Source organism: Stigmatopora nigra, chromosome 15 (genome assembly GCF_051989575.1).
Source record: "Stigmatopora nigra isolate UIUO_SnigA chromosome 15, RoL_Snig_1.1, whole genome shotgun sequence".
NCBI classification, from domain to species: Eukaryota; Metazoa; Chordata; class Actinopteri; order Syngnathiformes; family Syngnathidae; genus Stigmatopora; species Stigmatopora nigra.
Genome location: NC_135522.1, coordinates 6,270,532 through 6,284,033, shown reverse-complemented (window position 1 = coordinate 6,284,033; position 13,502 = coordinate 6,270,532). Strand labels below are relative to the sequence as shown.

At 43.6% G+C, this 13,502-nt stretch overlaps 2 protein-coding genes and 1 long non-coding RNA gene across 3 annotated transcripts; 1 reads left to right on the top strand and 2 right to left on the bottom strand.

Annotated features, from left to right (window-relative positions):
• Positions 1-411: 411 nt before the first annotated feature.
• Positions 412-6,173, bottom strand: armc5 (armadillo repeat containing 5). Its single transcript, XM_077735201.1, has 8 exons — positions 5,900-6,173; positions 5,222-5,525; positions 5,124-5,154; positions 4,938-5,048; positions 3,730-4,603; positions 2,786-3,402; positions 2,410-2,542; positions 412-2,268 (listed from the first exon to the last, which is right to left on the bottom strand). Exons 1-8 carry the CDS (start codon positions 5,977-5,979, stop codon positions 1,050-1,052), a joined length of 3,369 nt encoding a protein of 1,122 aa, XP_077591327.1. The 5' UTR covers positions 5,980-6,173; the 3' UTR covers positions 412-1,049.
• LOC144209039 (uncharacterized) lies at positions 5,879-7,278 on the top strand. Its single transcript, XR_013328961.1, has 2 exons — positions 5,879-6,277; positions 6,815-7,278. It is a non-coding gene; the product is annotated as an uncharacterized LOC144209039 (long non-coding RNA).
• On the bottom strand, positions 6,744-13,037 carry LOC144209037 (jupiter microtubule associated homolog 1-like). Its single transcript, XM_077735202.1, has 5 exons — positions 12,842-13,037; positions 10,861-11,003; positions 8,149-8,303; positions 7,865-7,895; positions 6,744-7,222 (listed from the first exon to the last, which is right to left on the bottom strand). Exons 1-5 carry the CDS (start codon positions 12,895-12,897, stop codon positions 7,080-7,082), a joined length of 528 nt encoding a protein of 175 aa, XP_077591328.1. The 5' UTR covers positions 12,898-13,037; the 3' UTR covers positions 6,744-7,079.
• Positions 13,038-13,502: the final 465 nt, after the last annotated feature.

Here is a 13,502-nt window from a genome sequence, read left to right as displayed (position 1 = left end):
GAGAAAAAAACATTGAGTTGCTATATATTATATATATTATATATATATATATATTATATATATATACATATATATATATATACATATATATATATATATACATATATATATATATATACATATATATATATATATACATATATATATATATACATATATATATATACATATATATATATATATACATATATATATATACATATATATATATATACATATATATATATATACATATATATATATATATACATATACATATATACATATATATATATATATATACATATACATATATATATATATATATACATCAATCAATATATATATATATATATATATATATATATATATATATATATATATATATATATATATATATATATATATATATAACATCAATTAGGAGAGGGAATTTATCGTAGCCGCTCTTCTTTACAGATATTCTTGTTAAGGGTGGAAACGACGCAAAATAATGACTAATGTTGATAAACAAAAGATCCTTTTCGTGTCCAAAAAATAAAAACTACAAATTAAAAATAATAATAAACAAAAGAAGAGCAATATTTGATACATGAACGGGAAAATGTTGGAATTAATGCCTCACAATTTCGGTGAATTCATCATAATGTATATATTAATACAGCCCTTTCCTACAACTATGCAAAAAAGCTGATTCTGCACAATGATATGACTCCAATTCTTAACTCATTGGCTGCCATTGACCGCAATAGATGTCCAATCTAATTGCACAATGATTTATATGACAGTGATAGACGTCCATTGACAAGTAGTATTAGTGAACATGATTTTTTCTCAAATTTTAAATAATGTAAAAAAAATCTGATACTATTATATTAACCATTTTTTAAATTGAATTCCTACTTTAAACAACTGAGCTGTTGATTGTCATCAACAGCAGCCAATAAACTGAGAGGATTCACCAAGATGTTGTATGCTAAAACCTGCATCCCAAAAAAGGCCGGTTAAAGAACGACTCCATCTCCATCAAAAAAAAAAGCGTCATCAAAACACACAGTCCATCCATTTCTTCAATTTAGAGCGTCTGCCGCCAAACTTAGAATATCCTGCTTGAGCGTGTCGACGCAGTCGGCCCCCCCGGCCACCTCTTGCAGGCATTCGGCGGCCTGACGGGCCGAAAAGGGCAAGCTCCGCCCGCCCAGCAACAGCGCCAGGCAGGCCCGACGCAGTGCCGGGTAGCTGTGGCGCTGCGCGAAGCGGTACACGTCCGGCAAGAGGGCAGCGCCACTGCCTCCTGCCACGCCTCCTGCCACGCCTCCTTCCTCCGGGACTTCGTCTTTGAGTAGCTGCGCCGAGCTTTTCGATGGCGACTTCTCGTTCAGACTTTTAGTCGGGCAGATGCTATCCGTTATTTCTTTCTTCGGGCCTGATGCGTCGGTTTCCAAAGTCTTCTCTAAAAGAGGCTCCAGTTGCAGCTGAACGCACGTCAGATCCAGCTCGGACGTCCTGCTGGCTAGGTGCTCCTCCACGGTGGCTCCGACTGTTTCCGGAGTGGGTGTGGCCCTTTTGGAAAATAGTCCAGCCACACAGAGCTCCTCCAGTTCCCCCTTCAGGTCCGTGGCTAGAAATCGGCAAGCTCCCACCATGGCGGCGCCTAATGGAGAATCTTGGAAGGCGGTCCTCTCCGGGCGGCAGGTTGCCAGGCCGTCTAAAAAGCAGCACTTCTCCGCCTCCTGGGATGCCGCCGCCAATCGGCACCCATGGAGGTAGTGGAGCACGGGGGTCAGCGAGCCTCGGGTCACGTCTTTGATCCGTAGAGCTCCTGGGGAGCTTGCCTCGCTGAAGGCGCCGTTGAGCATGGCACGAAAGTACTCAGAGCCGGACTCATCGCCCCCCACGGCGTCCCTGTTGGCCGGCACCTCCGCCCCGTCGTCCAGGAGGAGCGTTATGTCAAAGTCGGACGCGGCGTAGGGGCAGAGGTCGGCGTGGCGGGGCTTTTTGGAGGGAGGTGGGGCGGCCCGGTCAGAGTTGCCGGGCGGAGTTGGGCGCCCGGTGGTGGGCGGAGACGCCGCGCTGGACACCAGCGGGGTCAGGCAGCCAATCAGGAGCGAGAAGTAGAGTGAGTGATGCGGCGACTCGGGCCAGGTGGAGAGAAGACGTTGACATTCGGGAGTGTGGGAGTCGGTGTCGGCATTGTGCCGGCAACTCAGCGGCTGCAGGGCCAAGAGGAGGCCGCCGGAATCCAGGAGGAGTTTCCGCAACAGGGGCTTGTTGCTATTGCCATCTTTGCTATTAATTTTAACATAAATGCAGTCATAGTTAAACAGTCACTAGTTGTTTAGTGAATGCTCACATTTGGTTCACATTCAGAATTGTTTGTTTGACAATAAAATACATTGACAAAAGGTCCTATTTTGGAAGGGAACTTACCTGCTGATCAAAGGCAGGGAGAGCGCGCAATTGACTCGGTCGGCCTCAGAGCCCGAAAGCATGACGTGCGCCAGGATGCCGGCGCCAAACGACGACTCGCACTGGATGTGCAGATTGTTGAGGAGAGTCACGCCTGCACAAAAGGCCAGATAGATTAACTGTAAAGTACCTCACATAAAATAAACAACATGGAAATAATGTTGAGAGGTGTCCAGTACATTGTGATCCTAATGATTGGGCGTCTATTGCCGTCAATGGCAGCTAAAGAGCTATATGTTTTTGTTAATTAATCAACAACAACAAAAACATCAATATTTAAATTTCTTCTTTCTTTTAAAATATTTTTCATTTACATTTTTATTGAAAAACTTCTTACCGAGCTGTTTGACTTTGGCACGAACGCGTTCTAGCCGCCGCTCGCCGCCGTCGTTCTGGCAGAGTACGTGGTGAATGAGGGCCACGGCGCCCCCGCGCACCAGGGCCCTCAGACAGCCGGGGTTGCAGCTCAGGCGGCAGAGTAGACGAAAACAGCGCCCGCTGGGGTCCCGGTGCTGGCCCAGGTAGCGCAGCAGTCCCCAAATGGTGCTCCAGGTCAGGAGGGCGGGGCTTGGCTCGGCCGCGTGAGAGAAGCGCGACAACAGCAGCAGGACCGGCGACTCGGGCGTCCAGGGCTCGGGGTGGTACGGGTGGCGGTAGGCGAATGGTCGGGGCGTGGACGGGGGCGTGTCCGCCGCCGGCTTGGCTGACGGAGAGACGGCCCCGGGCGTCCGTGGCCGGCGCCGGTGTGGCGAGGAGAACTTGGCTTTGCAGGAATTGAGAGCTTCTTTCTTTGAGGTAGAGGCGTCGGAGGGAGAGCAGGGTTTCAATGGGGTGAGGCAGTCAGTGTTTGGGGAGCTTTGGGTGGGGGGAGAGGTCCAGTCGGTTTCGGTGCTGTTTGAGGAGTCCAGTAAGTCTTCTTCACTGGAAATCATGCCCTCGGATAGCAGCCATGACCTGTGCCCAATAATAAGATTTGTTAGTGATGGTAAATATTTTGGTTCATTTTTTTTTATTTTAAAAAAAGTATGTTTTGTTCAAATGTGATTTCATGTTCCAATTCTTAAATACAAAAACTAAAAAGGATAAAGTAAATATGTTTTGGTAATTATTATTTAATTATTTGTGTGTTGATAAATCAGTCATTTCTAATGAGTTTATAAAACAATTACATGTACTGCAAATAAAGCAAATGGCTTGTGATTTTTGTTTTAGGACAAAAATGGTTTGAAATTTTTAATTCCATTCTTGAATAAGGCAGAAATATAGAGTGGTATGTGGTACCTGAGTCTGAGGAAGCTTGAAGAGCCTTGTTCTCTGCCGCCCTCTTCCTTCTTGCAGTCCTCAAAAGGCGCAAAGTCAAAAGAGTCCAAGCAGGATGGCGGCATTAATTCGTTTTTAGAAGTGCCCCCGCCGGCCGTGGCGTCCGCCTTGTCGCCGGCGGTGAGCGCCACCAGCCGAGCCACCATCAGTGGGACCAACCCCAACTCCTGCAGCTGCTCCACGGCCGCCTCATCGAACACAAAGTCCACGCACGCCAAAATGGCCAGCCGTGCCAAGGGGTGCCCCGGGTGCTTTGCCAAAAAGCCCACCAGAACCTCCAACCCACCACTCTCCTTCACCTTGGCACGGTTGACCGCCTCCTTGCAGCACAGACACAGCGCCTTGAAGAAGACCCCCGATCTGTGGGGGTCCTTCTTGGCCTCCGTGGTGAACTTGGGGATGACGCCAAGGGAGCCCACCAAGGGTCTCAGGCACCCTTGCGAGCACAGATTGGCGAGGGTCTTCAGCGCCAGCTCCTCTAATGACTTTCCAGACTCTCCGGAGGCCACCACGCCCAGTTGGGCTAGGACCCCCGAGCGGGACGCCTCCCGGGCGCATTCGGGGCCGCAGCCTCGGGTGAGCTCGTGGAGAGTCCTTAAGGCGGCCCGCCTCAAGGCTGGGGGGTATTCTGGGGAGATGAAGGGGGCGACGGCCGACAGGGCACCCTGGACGAGCAGAGACAGACGGTTGCCCGGGGTCTCCGACAAATAGAGGAGGGCCCGCGAGGCCGACTGGGCGCACTCCATCTTGGGGCAGGTGTCTTTGGGTGGGGTGGGAGTGGGCGAGGACGGGGTTGATGGTAGAGACATGCACAGGAGTAGTAGAGGTACACCGCCTGGAAAAGGTGCCACCATTTTTGGAACAAATTAGAGAATTTACATATGGAGGTACTGCTCTACTTACGAAATTTTCCAGTTATGACAAAAGTTCTGGAAACAAGGACTTGGAAATTAGCTATTTAAAATAGATGAAATTATATCTACTGTTTTTCATTTATTATTATTAAGTCTTTTAAAGATAAATGAATTTGAAATTGAAAAAATAGATTGAAAAAGAAAATGTGGTATTTAGATTTTTTCTTAATTGTTATATTTAAAGTATATATACATTTTAATTCAATTTCGACCACTTATTGCAATTTTCCCAAAATTTCACAAAGCATTCATCACCTGCCGAATGGATGAGCGCCGAGTTCTCCGAGTCCATGGCGAGATTCCCCAAAGCCCTTGCAGCTCTGTTCTGGATGGTCTCATGGGCCACATTCCTCTTCATCACATCCACTAAGACAGCAAGGACATTTGTCAAGTCTCAACTTATTTCCCTACACAAAAAATCCATCTGAAAACAACACTCACCCACAATACTGATTCCATCGAGCTTGCGAACCTATGTTGGAAAAGTACAGATTTAATATTTGAATGTTTTTTTCTCATTTTAAGTTCCTCTAACTCACCGCAGTGCGTGTCTCCTGTTCAGTGCAGCAATTGGCCAGGATGCTGAGGGTCAAATCCAGAGTCTTCCTGGAGCAACCCGGGTGACCGAGCAGTTCCAGCAAAGGCCGAAGACCCCCCGAAGTCCGGAAGCGGGTGATCCCGGCCTTATCACCTTTTATGTGCTGCGTTCGGATGGCGACCAGCGCACGCCACTGGGCGAACCTGGACCTTTTGTCCAATTCTCCTTCCGAATCAGGTGGTGACTTGCTCAGATGGGCAAGGCACCAGGTCAAGGAAGACTCCGGTGTAGACGGAGTTCCTTCCCTGTTGGAAGGGGCTCGACATTGCTTCTGGACGCTTTGTATAGGTAAAGCAGTCATTTTAAAAGAAAATAAATATTAATTCTAATCAGGCAGCCAGCCTACTGGCTTTCTAATCCTTAACTTTTGTTTGCACCTTCATTCATAAGCACTATTTTTTAACTGCACAACACAACTTTGTAAGATTTAGCAGCATTTCATTGATCTTTAACGCTCCAAACATGACATGATCAAGCTCGATCATAGTCATCAGAAAGAAAAATAGACCCACATGGCTACAAACTTCAGCCTGCAACGCGGAAAAAAGCCACAAATTTACCACCTGATGCCGCGGTTGCTTATGGGAAATGTAGTCCCGCCCACTGTCCCTCAGCTCACCATAAAACAGGCCAATGTCGTGGCGTAGGCCAGCCAATCGTTTTTCCGGATCCCTGACGCATATTTGGCCAATGGCACATATTTTCACACACCGAGTGACGAGGTAAAGCTATGATCCCGCTACGCTGCACCGCAACCGTTCCAAAATTCCGTGTGATACAAAAAACAATCGCCTGTGTTAGCCGCTAACGCCATCTTTAGCCAAACAAGAAAACAGGGGCGCTCGGGGAAGACAGTGGGAAGAGCAGAGGTGGGCTGGCCTTTCGAAATGCTGGGAGTTGTAGTCCAGATTTCACCTCTACTGCCTTTCTATATTTTGGCTGCTGATCTGGAAAAGTACTGACTGTGATGTCATGCCAACATAATGCAATGTGGCAGGTGTGTAGGGTTTGTAGTTTTTTATCAGTAAATATGCCTGTTTAAACTGATGTGTGTGAAAAATGGGAAATACATTTCCCATGGTGCCGAGCGTTCTGCTGTAAACTCCCGTTCATCCAATGGGAGGAATTAATATTTGAGTTGTTAATTTATACATTTAACAATGGGCTCCCTTTTCAAAATGTTGGGGAAAAAAACATTTTAGTATTAAATAAACAAAATTATATGGAAAAATAAGGCCTATAAAACAACTATTTCCTTATCACATGTGCCTTCATTTTGACAAATAAATGTCTTTGAAATTATGACTTTTCATCCAAATAAGCCTCTATATTTTGCAGTTACAAAATGTACAGAATAATTTGTTATTACCATCATTTTTTTGGTTTGTTTTGGATATGGCGTAGACCCCGCCCACCCTGCCAGTCAGTAGATTGGGTGATTGAAGAAATACAAAAAGAGTCCCTCAAATTCATATCAATCTTTATTTGTATTTAGAAATTCACGCAACAATTGTGATTTGTTTCCTTTTTTAAGCATTCACAAGACGGACCAACAGGAGATGTACTAATAAACGTGGCGGCGCCATCCCCAGCCGACGCCAAAGCACTACGGGGTGGGAAGGAGGGCACAGAGATACGTAAAGTGCTTTTATCGACAGTTCTTTAATAGAAAAAAGGATTCAGAGGACATGTTGGCGTTAGAAAGGACCAAGAGGAAGAGCATGACAAGAGCAGGATTTATCTTTCAAAAATAAAAAATTGTGTTCGAATGGAAGAGGAAGTGAAGAAGGGGGCGGGTCTCAACCCAGGATCAGACTGGACTTGCCACCGGGTGGGTTTCTCCGTCCACCCGCAGAGCCATTGGCGTTTCCCGACTGGGCGGCCGACTGTGGGGTGTCCTGCTCTTCTGGCTCCGCCTCCCCGTTGTCGGCGCACCCTGGCACTAAAACAAAAGTTCAAAAAATAAAAGTTGCACTTTTGACCTGCAACAAAACATGACATTATTCAATTGTTTTGTTTTATGGGTCACTTTACAGTGAACTTCAATTGGAGGCCAAGTACAGAGAAAGAAAACAAAACAATAATACCACTATAACCGCATCAGAACAATGTAGTGGTACTACCAGATGATTTTTTTTTCTTTTTTTGGCGAGGTCTGCCTCTCATTTACAAAGCCTTAGAATTTCAATTTTAACCATTTATAGAGCAAGTGACTATTTTTGGTTAAACAGCATTTATTGACATTACTTTTTGGGTCACGTAACATTTGCTATACTTTTGTGCTCCAAATATAAAAGTCCACATATGAGCATAGATTAAATGGTATTTTATATTTGTATTTATGAATATTTTAATTATATTTTTTTCCATTTGTCTCTAATATGAAAATAAACATTTCCAAAAAAGACAATTGCTGCAACTATTGAATAAAAAAGTAAAAATGAAAAACTAGTGATTGTTTCCAAATGCACTACCACAAATGAGAAACCACACTAGCACACTACAAAAGAAACTGCTGTCATGCCCTTATTTCAATTTCTTGATTCGTACCCCCCCAAAAATCCCTTTCAATCAATCTACTCACCATTGCTTGCTTGTTCTTGGCCATTGTCTTCCTGTAATTAAAAAAAAACATGAAGAAAGAAAACAAACATTGCAGGCAGAACCCAAGTGACCCATTAAACTGCAGACCGCAGACAACACCCTATCATCATGTGACATAATTAGCATGACAGGCCAAGTCGTGGCCTTTCAACTGAGGAAGAAGCATGAAATGAGAACACGGCCCTCCTTCCCTTTCCCTGAGCTGTCATATCTCATCGGTTGGTGACGCTGATTTCCAAAGAAATTGGCGAGGACGCTTCTTACCTCTTGTCTTTGGTTCCACACCAAAGCGGCTCCAGAGTTGTGGATGGTGGTCAGCTCCGGCTGAGGATTCTTGGGGAACAGAATGGGCTGCTGGCACCTTCTCAACGGCGCCGAGGGTTCCCCACAGAGGGTCCCCACGGCAGCATCAGCGGCACCTAGAACATAATAATAATTTAAGAGTTTTGAATCAATTATTTTTTAAGGCAATTACAAAAGGAGAAAGGCCCTCAATTTGAGTTGTATGTGGTAATATGCAATAGTTAGGGGTGTGGTCAATGTAAATTGTTGATTTTTAGTGTTGTCATTTTTAACGTTGCTGGTTGCAGTTCACCCTTAATCCAAATGTATGTTTTGGGTGCATGGTAAAAGGATCAGGCAGGAAAGAGCTGAAACCAGTGACCCAGTGTGATTCAGCCTTGTGAGCAGATGTCCTCCAATATGGAGCCTAATCCAATTAGTCACCCCCAGGCCCCTAAAACAGAGATGAGGCAACTTACATTGAAATTAGTCATTGTTTCCTGTAACCCGATCATACGGGCTCATCTTAGCTTCAACTTAAAAGTTTGATTTTGCTAGTCTCATTTTATACAATTTAAATAAAAAGACAAAAAGGGAAATATTCCCCATTTCTGGAGTCCTGAAATGACAGAAGGCTGAAAATAATAAAATAATCATACACTTCCTTGGTAACAAAGCGCTCCTTCCTGCACACATTGTTTGTTAAAGGTGAAGGCCAAGTTCCTGTAGTACTTCCTATTACCAAGAACAACTGGGGGAAGTTTATTTATTTCAAAAATGTTTATGTTGGCTTTGCGTGAGTAAATTCCTGCAATATGAGCCTATTTTTTTGTTGAACAGCTTGAATATGCACACCTCTCAAGGATTAAAAGGTCAAGAACATAGCGTGCACGACCATGTGTTGCCAAAATATATGCAGAGTCTCTGGTGTGGGTCTGCTTCGGCACCCTCTAGTTACAAAAAGAGCTTGGCGGTTGCAGGCGATGCACGTAGGGTCTTGTTTTCCAATCACAGCCAGCGGTCTTGGGTGTTGACTGTTGCTAACTTTAGATCAGCAACTGCTCAGCTGAGGCAAATGTCTTTAGACCGCACATTCTCACCAATGTCAGTCAAATACTACTGTCTAAACTAGGGCTGCGTGATTATTCGGCAAGAAAATGGTTATCAAAGTATTTAATGTGATTTAAGATTTTGTTTATTTACCAAAATAATGCTGTTTACCAGTAAATCCTCAGTTATGTAGCCCCTAAACACTCATATTTGTAAATAATCAATATAAACTGTGATAACAATGGTACAATTTCATAATCCCACTTTTTGAGTCCAATGCAAATATCAATAAAAATGTGCGACTTATAGGCCGGAAAATACGGTACTTACTTTTTGAGTCAAATGTATATTTAGAGCTTTAATGTTAAGTCTAAAGTAAAAATAAACAAATGTTAACAACATCTGAATAGGAACTGATCAGACATCTCATTGCGAAAACAATCAGTGATGAGTGTACTATCAAAATGATCATTTGTGGCTGTCCTAATTTTAACTGAACATGGCAATTTGAAGTGTAAATGAGAAAATCAGTTCTGTTCCGCTGCTAAAAGTCGCAAATTACGAGGCGTTCGCTAGAGACAAATTGGTTTAAAACTCGTCATCATCATGACAGCACAGTTGCACTTAGGGGATCTATCATTTGAACCCGAAAGACATCAATGTCATCACGGTGCATTATTTCCTATTCATCGGCTAAATATTTATGTTCCACAGTGCACCAATCCGTCCATCACGTACAGACGGCGCCTCTAATGAAGGGGCGCTTGTTGTCGAGAGGCCGACGCCGAAGCACTTTACTCCATTAATGGGGGCGGCCACGCCTCTGATTCTTTAGTGTCTCTGACAAAGACGCTCTGTGCTGGCTTTCATCAGATCCAATGCCCGCCCAAAACTGTTCGAGAACATCTGCCGAGTCATAATGCTTTCCTAGCAGCGATTGGTCACTCCTCAGTGGGATTGACGAGGGCAAATGAGTTTGGGGGCAAACCTTGGAGTGAATGTTTCTGGGGTGAAAGGTTATTCACAAGTGATTTAGATGATATGACATTGGCTAATCAGACAATAATGTCGTCTGTGGTACTGAGTTACAAACTACTCTACAAGTGTAATGCCAATCTAACAGTAAATCAAGGCAATTTAGGAGCTATGTCATAGACTATAAAAACAAAACAAAAAAGCTGCCTCAAACAGTGATGCTAAGAGCTTCAGTAACTAAATAGAGCCACCGTGGAGATGCCTTTCTACAAATAGAGTGAAAACATGTGATGCCCCGTTTCAGCAAATTCTTGTGAATGTGGTAAGGAACATTAAGTACACAAACACAGAAAAACTGGAAAAACAACATCATCCCACTTAAATATCACGCTCAACTACAATGAACCTCAATGGGATAAAGCTTCACCTGAATTCATTGACGCTACTACTATTTCGTTCCAAGGCCTAGATTTGAACTGACCCATTTCTTTCCATCTAGGCCTAATCTAATCCCCCCAATAACAAAGCTTCGTGTCAAATTACTGCCGACTTGCTCGTCTTGGAATGTTCCGACTACTTGGACGGAAAATTCTCAAGTGCTATTTTTCTTTCCCTAACTAGTTCAACATGGAGGAAAGGGTCTGAAAGTGAAAAGATGAAGAAACTGACTGGGTGGGTTGTTCCTCCGGTGAGCGTGAGGATCCTCGGGTTCTGCAAATATGCTGGAGGCCATCTTGTTCTTACGCTGCGGGGTGGTGTTTTCGTCGTTGCCGAAGGAGAAGCTGGAGGCGCCGCCTGGCGGTCGTAGAACTCTGCGGAAAAGACAGTTATTACAATTAAATGACCATTTAGTGCCCATCCACTCTGCTTTGACATAGTGCAATTTAGCAAAAGATCAAATGTATGCGATATTCTTTCATTGGTCCATTACTGTAGTGGCTGCCATTGATAGTTATTTGTTGTCATTAGCGGGGGACGAGTTTTTAGTATTGGCTTCAAAGGGTTGAGTCTTTAATGCATCATGTTGTAACTAAGCTGCTTTAAATCAATCGAAAACTGTTATGAGAAATTGTTGACCTAAAAATCATCTAAATTGTCTTCTGTCAGCCTCCTAACAGTACAAAATACATGACTTCTAAATAAGCCGATAGGTCAGTTCTTCACAAAACTACTGGGTATTATTTGACTATGAAAACAATCACTTATGCAGATCAAATTTCTTTAGAAGTAGTTCACTCAACTGTATCAGTATTTTTTAATTGCTGATTTTCCACCTATAACCGGTCTCAAACTTGTCCAGTCACAAACAAACGAGTGTGTTGAATCTAGAGTGAGTTAACTTTACTCAACTAAGATGAAAAAACAACAACACGGATATCATAAATGTCACTGGATGAATAGACGATCTAAGCAAAGTATCTTCAACAAAAGAAAGCCTTTTCCCCATTGAACCAAAAGGACAAAAAGGCCGAGCAGACCGACCCCTCCCTCTTTTTGCTCTCCTTTGGAGTCGATGAAACCACCAGCTGACACCGAACAGCTGTCCAAGCCTCGAAAAGACAGCAAATGTGCCTCGTCCATCAAGTGCATCCTGGCTTGGTCCCGCTTGGCCTATATGAGAAAAGCTAAAGCAGAGTTCACCTTCCCGGCCAGGGGATGAGCTCATGCTTTCCATGCAGACACAGAGAGAGCAATGGGGGAGGCTTTAAGCGGCCTGGCAGCAGACCCCACCCTAGAATTGCACAGCAAACAGCTTTAGCACGTAGAGGTCGACTGCTGAGATTTGAGACTCGTTTTTCGGGCGTCTAAAGTGAGCAGCAAATGACTCGGAAGGAACGACGGCAAAGATCTGACGGAGAGATTTGGGAGGCTTAGCTAAGTCAAAGCCCTCAACCCGCAAAACCCCCCCTTGCGTCGACACATGCCACATCAAAACGCTTAATGACTGACAGTGAGCTCAGCAAAAAAAATGAAATAAATCGGATTAATATTCTGATTTGTCGCCCTCTTCCAACCCGTCAACTGAGACAGCACATTTTTTTTGCATTGTTTTGAGGTTACAAGGCTAGACTCATGGCTTCCGGCTATGATAGGACTGCATACCTATCGGATGAGAAGCACACTAGCATTTTTTTAATTCATTCACTCCTATTGACGACAATATACCTCCAACCCATTTGGAGAATGCCAATCCCTATGGATTGGACGTCTATAACCGTCAATGGCAGTCAATGAGTTCAAACACTTTTCCAGTTCCAACTTGATTTCCAACCTTTGACCAAGTCTTAGACATTAATCCTAATTCTTATAAAATTCGATGAATTGAAACTTCTGACAAAAGGTTATTCAGATCATTAACTTGAGCGTCGATTATGAAATTATTTTGGTTTCCAATTAGGCTAAAACGGCTAATTATTCACAAAACGCCAGACAGAATGACCCTGCGCAGTGCTTCTTAAATCCAAACGACGCATCAGATTAACTTAATTAGTAGGATTGTGTGACACTTTAGGTAAAGCTTTAGGAATCTACAACCAGTAGCAGCCTAACGATGGCTAACAAGTTAGCATCTAGGCGAAAAAATAGGCGTTTTTGACCATCCCTCTTCTTTTGTTCACTGCCGTCAAATTGAGTCAAACTTGTCGATTACCTGGAACTGCTTTTGGCACCGGGTTCCACTCCTTGGAAGGTGGTGGTCGTCGTCATCTTCGAGGATCTTTGGCTGAAATCGGAGCGACGAATGGTGAGAAGAAAAGTGTCAAAATGCGGTGGTCTCCACCCGACGATACCCGTTGAAAGCCTGCAGTCGTTCGTCCGTCCACGAAAAGCCACTTCGATAACGGCGAATCACGACTCCGCCCATACCGTTCTTTCTCTTTATGATTGGACAGGATGTCAACTAAGTCGTCTGTCATTGGTTGAACAACACGGAACTCACCTCAGTTGTTGGTGGCAGTTTCCCATTGAGGAAGTGAAAAAAAATTAAAAAAAAACTCATTCCCCCAGGGTGAAGAATGTGAGCACATCATATTACTGTATTTTTTTAAAATATGATTAGAAATGTAAACAAAGTAAATTGGCCAGTAAAAAACTGGAATCATGATCATCATTTTTGGGAGTGGCCCCCAGTTGACAGCTGTTCAAAAGTTGACCTTTTTCACCCTTCACTGCCAAGTGACTCTATTATAGCATATTTACCATTTTTAAAACAATAGTAATTATCATATAGTTAAAAAAACAATATGTATTTTATTTCCTTATTTTTCATACTTATATATGAATTAATTAATGAATACATTGTTAATAAAAAC

Bases quoted from the DNA above. Each gene is read 5' to 3' on its own strand.
- LOC144209037 (XM_077735202.1), bottom strand. From the start codon at position 12,897: ATGACGACGACCACCACCTTCCAAGGAGTGGAACCCGGTGCCAAAAGC. The intron at 8,304-10,860 runs GTCAGTTTCTTC...ATTATGTTCTAG, and splicing joins CCGGAGGAACAACCCACCCA to GTGCCGCTGATGCTGCCGTG. The intron at 7,223-7,864 runs GTGAGTAGATTG...CTTTTGTTTTAG, and splicing joins CCAAGAACAAGCAAGCAATG to TGCCAGGGTGCGCCGACAAC.
- armc5 (XM_077735201.1), bottom strand. From the start codon at position 5,979: ATGTGCCATTGGCCAAATATGCGTCAGGGATCCGGAAAAACGATTGGC. The intron at 4,604-4,937 runs GTGATGAATGCT...CACCTTTTCCAG, and splicing joins GGCGCTCATCCATTCGGCAG to GCGGTGTACCTCTACTACTC. The intron at 2,543-2,785 runs GTAAGAAGTTTT...CCTTTTGTGCAG, and splicing joins TGCCAAAGTCAAACAGCTCG to GCGTGACTCTCCTCAACAAT.